At 34.6% G+C, this 8753-nt stretch overlaps 1 protein-coding gene across 1 annotated transcript; it reads right to left on the bottom strand.

Moving 5' to 3' along the window:
- Positions 1-1024: 1024 nt before the first annotated feature.
- LOC147411836 (translation elongation factor Ts (EF-Ts)) lies at positions 1025-8128 on the bottom strand. The gene is made up of 9 exons (XM_086452962.1): positions 7972-8128; positions 6488-6826; positions 6230-6402; positions 5614-5703; positions 4759-4933; positions 4396-4580; positions 2966-3091; positions 2261-2349; positions 1025-1373 (listed from the first exon to the last, which is right to left on the bottom strand). The coding sequence occupies exons 2-9, from the start codon at positions 6804-6806 to the stop codon at positions 1328-1330; spliced, it is 1203 nt and encodes a 400-aa protein (XP_086309088.1). The 5' UTR covers positions 6807-6826; positions 7972-8128; the 3' UTR covers positions 1025-1327.
- Between the last annotated feature and the right edge of the window lie 625 nt (positions 8129-8753).

Raw genomic sequence — 8753 nt, 5'->3', positions numbered from 1 at the left:
AAGTTATCTTCCATGTGAATAAGGAAGAAAAAGACACTCTATAAGACCAAACCACCGACATTGTGAAGAATTTTTCGAAGGTCCATGGACGTACCATTATGGCTCACAACTGGGGATTTTTAACGCACAGAGGGTCCACCCGGAACAAACCTGTGGACAGGAAACAATATAGCACCCAGACAGTTTCTAGTACTATTTGGGTTTGTCATTAAAAAAATTGGACAAATATTTAAACTTTTTTTTTAAAAGATAATTAGGGTTGTTTTGAATAGTTTGTGCATAACATACGTTGTCTCTCATGAACAATGTTCCCTGTCCATGAAATTGAACATAAATTTTTTACTTGCCAAGTATGGGTCCACCAACTTACCAAGATGGATGATCAATCAGCAGATTATGCTTGAGCGCCTCAAAACCTGTGACCCAATTTAAGGAATTAAGAAACAAGTCGTTCTAAACTGACAACACTGCATTGACGTAGAGGTCTTGAGAGAACCACAGATTTTTTCATCTAGATACAAGGAGGAAAATCTATGGTCTTCCCAACAGTGCCACATCAGCAGTGTCGAAGGAAGACAGTTAAGCAATTTCCTTACGAAATCGGGTTAATTTCTCTCATAATTCAATGGAAAGACTTGGCTACTCTCTTTTTTTTTTTTCCTTTTTTCAAGCCAATTAGTAGAATCTTTTCAAACACGTTAACCATGTTCTTTTTAGCTGCCTCAATTGCTTTCTCCAGATGGTTTACTTTTTTGACTCCAAACCAAAAAAGGGAACCCATGTTAAACAACTTAAATTGAGGCATGGGTGGGCATTATTATAAGGTGAATGCATCATTAAGACGGATAGCATCACATTCTAAGTAATAGATTCTGTATTCTCCAATATTCTTAGAACATCAAATAAACTAAAATAAAGAAAAGTATAGTTTGTACTTGTACATACACTTCTCGATATCTAGGCAGTTCAGGTTTCTCATAAAAGATAGTCACAGATGTTAAATAATACACTACTTAGAAATATATAAGGCCCAAGTCAAAATTTTGTTAAAATTATAGAATGAAAAAACGTTACAGAGATCAATCAGCTCCTCCATCTCTGAATTTTATGTTTTTGTCTACTTTGGCCACTGAACCAAATATCTTTGTTTTTTGTTCAATTTAATTTATCTTATATAGGTCAAAAATACAATAATCTCCTTCAAACAATCAAAAGGAGTTTATTCAGGATACCTCCTCTTACATAAATTCAGGGCAGAAACCTTGAAAACAGCTCGCTGGAATCTGTCACTACTCACATGGAGCGAAGTGCATGGAATTACCTCAAGTTAAGCTGCTTGAGCCACACTTTCGGACACATTGGAAGTTTCCGTCCTGCAGATTACCACAATCTTCAGAATAATATAGCATTAACGTCAAACCTTATGCCTGAGATATTACTATATTAGTAATGCAACCTTTGAGAATTCGAACTTCACCTCCCACCGCCAGCTGGCGAGATAAAGAAATAAAAAGAATATTTACATGGTGGTCCATAAAAACTGGATTTGCCAAAATGTCCAAACATTTCTGTGAAAAAATTATGTAGTGAGGGGTTCATTATTGTAGGAATTAGTATGATATAGTGTCCCTAAATAGATCAAATAACATGACACAATCTGATTTATGTATGAGATGCCAGAAAAAAAGGGCTTGTTTTTCTCCATAGCTCATATCTATGTGATCCACAAGAGAGTTCAATGTAGGTATGGAAATGAGCAACATACCATGAAGTGTGCCCATTGCAACCACAAAACCTAGAAATTAATATTGGGGAGACCAAGATGATCATGTCGTAAGCAACAAACTGTCTCTTAGAGAACACAACGAAATGAGGAAGCTTTTATTGAGTTGGCATAAGTACCGTGACTGTACTGTCAGGGTTTTGTGTTCTGCAATTTTCAACTCCGGAGCAAGGAATGTCTCTTCTAATGAAGTACAAGAAGTAATGTATCCATTTTCCATGGAAAATGATTCAGATAAAGAGATTGATTAAAAAATGATCAATTTAACTGTGTTTTGCTGGTATAATGGTAGTACTGGTGACAGGTGCTACAAGATATTCACATGTAGGAGGTAGGAATCATCAGAAGTCACAGCTCATTGAAATATTACAGTTTTTTAAGAGCAACAGAGAACAACGGAGGTCTCTCAAATTCAGTATTTCAAATACCATACCACTGGATAGTATTAGTAAAGAGTGAATTAAATCATATGCTTACCTTTGAATTCCTTCTCCAACTTCCATCCTGAAAAATTTGCCAATCTTTACAGGCGAGCCCACTTCCTTTGATAGATCATTTAACAGTGACTGCAGAAGTTTCACAGAGTCAACAATCTATAACTGCATTTCTTAAAAAAGGGTCTGTTTGGATCCCAGTTTCTAAACTTGTAAACATTTACGACTTTTTTGGGCAAAAATATTTTTCAGACAAAAAAGCTACTCAAACAGACCCTTAAAATATGTAAAGAGGATTATAGGATGATGGTGGTCACTGTAGATGGGACCCATAGCCCACCTACTTGTCAACCACGGTCATCCACTCTATTGCCAACCTTCAACATTTTTTTTCTTTTTTTGATAAGTGCCAACCTTCAACATATGGACTTTTTAGCTTTCCAAGTTATGTCTTTTGCTCAGATTTCAGATCGGATGATGAGGTGTGACTTTTGGGTGAGTCACCACCATAGAAAGGCTCAAAGCCCTGGTTAATAAGCCAGCCAGCCAGGGAACCATAATCCATTGTGCAACATGACGCTGATCACGGGGTTTCCCCCATCATATATGTCCTCAAATTTAAATAAGCTAAATTTCACTAACTTTTTATACAAATCAACAATGCAGTGGTTTGATTGGCAGGTTATGGAGGAAGGAAAAAAAACAAATAAGAAATCCAATCACAAGAGGAAACTGCCACCTCGCATACCTTGACATTAATAGCGTCATTCACAACAAATTTTTGCTCCATGAGAACTACTTCCTCCAAGTATTTCCGCAAACGACCTTCCACCATTTTTTCTATGGCCATCTGAGGCTTCCCTGAAGTTTCTGCCTGGCAGAGAAAACCAAATGAACACAACTCAAACAGCAAGCATCAGCAACACTGCTAGAAGGGGTCATTTTATTAGAACGAGCAATTAATTTCCTTCTACCAAAAGAACTGACGAGTCAAAACTGACCCATACAATGATACAATCATCTTTTAACATATAGTATTCTAATGTAGCCTATACTATTCTTAATAGCTAGCATTCTTGTGCTTCTTTCATCATGAATGATTGTGGATGACACATCTTGGGTCTCGTACTACGTAATGTAAAGTGTCATATGTACACCTATTTAGGGTACTGAAACATGATTCAGATGGCCGCATGAACCATTGAATCAAACAACTCGATGAACAATAGAAGGTGCTACATATGATGATATAATATTACCTGTATATAAATCGAGTCCATTTGCTCCATACATGATATATACTCTACACGTGATTGGTCACATTGCATACCATGCATTCTCTCATATCATAAGTTTTGCTAGCTTAGAAACTTGTGAGAAGAGAGCAATCGATACATGAGATAAGAAAGTGGGCAAGTATAATTTGATGGCTGGGAAGGAGACAAAAGAGCACCTTAATAATATTGCAAGATGTATTTTGCCACCAAAAAAATTATTCATGCGAAAAAGCTCACAGGGAAGGAGCAGATGAGCATTTAGATTTTGGAAAACTAGGCTAATACATTTACCACATGTCACCCCATTATGGTACATGTCAATGCCAATTATGTTAGTTATAATGAACCACCAAAGACACTATTGTTAATACCATGCTTAAATATCCATTCATCAGCTAAGCTGTCAAGATATGGATACCACAGGCGAGTAGAGACGTCGTACAATTAAGGCTATGGTTTTTTTATCTCTTAAATTCCAAGGCATAAATACAAATACTACATGATGTCCAATAAGTTGATACCATGCTTTAACTTTTATTTCGTTTTTTAAGATAATCATCATTTGTATGTACCTCATACAAAATAAATTGGATATTCCTTTCCGTACTCAAACCCTCGTTTTTGTTCCTCACATTCCCACCAGAAACTCCTCTCCCCAAACCTCCATAACCATCTCCCCAATAGTACCACATTTATTTCTTTGAACTTAAGGATACTCAAACCTCTTTGCTCTTTTTGGGTTTACAAATAACTTTTCACTTCGCCGAGTGGAACTTACTTTCTGGCAAGCGTGACCAAGAATCCAATCAAGTTCTTTTAAAGACCCTCAAGCAGTCAACTAAAGAAGTGGGAATCATGAGGAATCTAATTCATGAATCATTTCAAATTTAGATTTGAGTACCTGAGATTTGAGTATGTCACGTTCACCTTCTAGTGCTTCAAAAGAAACTAGTTCCTTCGATAAGAACAATGGCTTTGCAGCCACTATGTGCATTGCCAATTGTGAGCCAACTAGCTGGAGAGAATCCATTGGAGCATTATCATCCTCTACCTCTAGAGTTAGAATTCCAGTGAGACGACCCAAACCTGCATTCATAAAAATGTAAAAATGACAAATCTTGCCGAATATAAGAATTTGGATAGAAACTTGAAAAGGAAAACATTTTTCATGCTTTATAGTATATGTACAAATTTCTTCCAAAATGGAAACTCACTTATCTACACAAACATAAAAAAATAGTTCAGAATGGCACTATTACAGGACCTGGTCGGGGACTCATATGAAGGTAGGAAGAGATAACGCCATGTGAAGATTTTGACACTGCAAAACCCCTTCGGAGCTTTACATTTTCCCCCACCATAGCGGCAACTTCAGCAATTGCACTTTTTACCGTTGTTTCCCCACTTAGTTTTGGATGATCTAAATTTATCTTCAACTCCTATTGAAGAAATTTTCAAAATGAATTAGTATAGGCTTGTAGATCCGAAAAGGATAGGTCTCTACTTCAAAAACAAGTAAGACATAGTTAGCATAAAAATTTGAAGACCTGAAACTTATTTTAGCATCATTGTGGTCCTCCCACTTTGTCCAATCCCATATAGATGATTGTTGCAACAAGGAACCAAAAACAGCTTATTTGTAATTAGTTTGAGGATATGGCTCATATATTCAGTCAAGATTCAGGAACCATGTTTGAAGGTATTGAAAATAAAAATCAGCATGCACTAGGATTGATAATTGATCCTGCAATTTCTACAAAAAATAGCATCTAAGAGGAAAGAGGTTAAATGCATCCTAGTCACAGTACAGGTGCAAAGAGCAATCTGTGAGGTCTTGCGTAATACAAGCACTGAATTAGATCCCCTCAGCTATCGTTTGAAATTAGAATATAAAGAAACACTGAGAGAAGGAAATTAAAGAAAAGGTTTCGTAAGGATAGAAGTTTCTGATGCATGATCTACTGCTTTGTTGACAATTATGGAAAAATAATTACCAATACATAAAGTGAATGACCAAAGATACTCAAATAATGTATCTTGATTCTGTAATGCAAAGAATTTGAAATTATTGGGCATTTATTTAACACAAAGATACTTGCATTTGTATCGGATGCCTCACCTGCAAGTATTCCGGGCTAAGAGGAACGGCTGTAGAAATCTGCTCGGCTGAACTTTCAACTGACAAAGCTATCTTGGCCAAAGATAAGGCCTGCAGGAATAATAATTGATGAAACATAAGTCAAACCAATTTTTTCTATCATTGGAAAAGATACTAGGAAGTCTTCACTTATAAAACAAAGGCAGCAAGAAGGCGGCATAGAACTGCATGTTATAATTACCAAGTTACAAAGAGAAATATAGTTATACAAAGTATCAAACTGAACTAGGATGCTAAACCTGACACCTTGACTGCTTAAAGGATGAGCACCAAGAATATTGATTATCTTTGTTGATTAGATTGCATGACCTCAAGATTTGCAATTGCCAACAGAGATAACTTGTAACTTTTCCTAGTACTCCATAAAAGGGTTAAGCTTAAGACTCTTGCATTAGGGAAACAAAAAAAACCTCTTCCTACCTGTCGTCACCATATCTTGACAGCCCTCTACATATAATTCAGTTAAAATTTCCCTAATCAGAATTTCACTACAGTTAAATTCGTAGAAATCCAACACACCAACTGATTTAGTATATAATATTACCAGAATCCAAAGGAAATAGTACCATATACTAACCAAGCACTGAAATATCTCATTCCTTGCAACAAAGTCTGTCTCACAGTTAAGTTCAACAACAGCAGCCTTGTTTTCATTTTGTGCTAGTGCAAGCAAACCCTCGGCGGCAGTTCTTGATGACTTTTTCGATGCTAGAACCACACCTCTTTTCCTCAGGTCCTTCTGTGCAGCCTCTACATTAAGCAAAGATGAATGAATATCTACCAACAAAATACACAAAAATACAATGAACTGGGAAAACAACATACACGGGCTTACCAATGTCCCAGTTGCAATCAACGAGAGAAGATTTGACATCCTTTATGGGTGCACTTGTTCTTTCTCTCAATTGCTTGATGAGATTCATCTGTTCTGAAGAGGAAACTTCAACACTAAATGATCTCAAAAATGTTTGCCTTGTAGAAGAAAAATGAGAATAGTCATGACTTGAAGCAAATGAGCTTCTGATTTCTCTAATTTCTGCTATGGGTGGCTGTCTATATGCCCAAGAAGAATAACTATGCCCGAACTGCCTAAGAGTAATCAATCGGTTGAAAAGGAACTCAATAGGGCGCTTTGTTCCTTGACAGAAAGCCATTCTAATTTGCAATTATTAATCTGCAAAAACAAAAAAGAAATATAAAACTAAAAATAATCTTTAATCTTCCACCTTTCTTCTATATTGTATCAACATAAACATCAATTTCTCTGCCACTAAAAATATATATCTATCACATATCTTTACTATTATAATGAGAAAAGGCAGAGCAGAAACCAAAATTTTAAATTTCAAAAGTGCCTGCACGATACATTCAAACTTACTAATTATCAGAGTATTTCTTTGTCAAAACAAACAAAATTACAAACTCAGGAATCTTTTAACCACGTTATTTAAATTACAAAAATATCCTTTTAATCTTCACTATTATAATGAGATAAGGGTCTGATGCAAAATCAAAATTACCTTAATTAATATTTTAAAAGACAAAAATGTCTTTATAATGTAGTAAATAATAACTTCTGATATGAAATTAGATCATCTATTTGAAAATTTTTAAATAATCAATTTAAATATTATATAAATCCTAATATTTGTAATACATGTGTGTCGCACACATTACCAACTAGTAACTTATGATAATATCTCTATTTTACCTTTGAGATATATAAGATTTAATTTAAAACATACACAAATTGGTATAAATTTTAGTTCAATGATTTATTCAAAATGCATTCTTCGACATCTCATTCTCTAATTAAGTTTGAATCACAGACAACAATGATTCGGGTTTTAAGTGGCAGCTAAATACAAAATAAATAACTAAAAATTATGCCCTAAACAATGTGTAGAAAAAAAATCTGAGAATTGGATGTGGCTGATCCAAACAGAACATGTAATTTATACCTAAAATCTCACATCCAATTCCTATAACCAAATCATTAAATTTTCTGAATAAAATCTAAGAAAGAACATTTCTCCACAAATCGCCAAAATCAAGTTAAATTTTTTTTTATCGAAACTCCATTGGAACACTTAAAAGTGGAAAAATAAAGTTAAAAAAATATGATAAATCGGAGAAATGTTGCGAATGTTTAACCTAATTACAACAAAAATAAGTAAAGAAATTAAAGGGATTTAGTGAGTCCATTAACTAATCACGCATAGATTACAGCAACAGGAGAAAAAGGAAGAAGAAAGAAACAAAAACTTCGGGCGAAGAAAAATGAAAATCAAGAATTAGAGAAAGAGTAGAAGAACTCACACACTCTTCTTGAAAGAGAAGATCTGAATGGTCTGCGAGTTTCCACCAGTTTGAGAATATCGCCAGCAATTCTTTATGTGAGAACTGAGAACCTCAAAACCCTGGCGAAGCCGTAAGGGGTTGACGGAGGTTTTAGGTATAAAAGGGTGCGTATTATGCACTCATTGACACATCGGTTTGACACGTACATGTAGAGTTACTTAGTGTGTTTAGCGTGTGTTTGGTAATCCAACTTTAAAATTCAGACTTCAAAAATTTTAATTCTATCTGTTTTAGTTTAGATTTCAAATTTCAGAATCGAAATTCAAAAGTTTTGAATCAGTAATGGGGTATGTTGGATGACACTTTTCAATTTTAATTTCTAATTTCTAGACTTCAGAAGTGTTACCAAACATAACCTTATACTGCATTTGAAAAGAAAAGATGATTTATAATTGCTCTTGTGTTTTAACCAATATTAGAGATATCCTCGTTTTTTCAAAATATGCTTGTTAACCTAGGTTTTGTTCGAGACACTAACAAAAAATGACCTAATTTCCATCATCTTCAACATCAAACCAAAAACTTTGAATTTCTCTTTAGGAAAATATTTTATTTTCAATTTATTATGAATAAAATACATTTAGAGTATGTATGATTGCACTTGAAAAATAAAGTGAAAAATCATTTTCCATATGTTTGATTTCACTTATTAGAATTTCATCCAACTCACATCCATGGAAAAATGGAATTCATCCAGATTTTCTATCCCCAAATCAAAATTATAATTTCATCTCTTCTTC

The sequence above is a fragment of the Akebia trifoliata genome, chromosome 1, assembly GCF_017979445.1.
Source record: "Akebia trifoliata isolate Shusen 1 chromosome 1, ASM1797944v1, whole genome shotgun sequence".
In the NCBI taxonomy this organism is placed as follows: domain Eukaryota; kingdom Viridiplantae; phylum Streptophyta; class Magnoliopsida; order Ranunculales; family Lardizabalaceae; genus Akebia; species Akebia trifoliata.
Note: the sequence above shows the minus strand (reverse complement) of the source record. Positions and strands in the feature narration are given on the sequence as shown.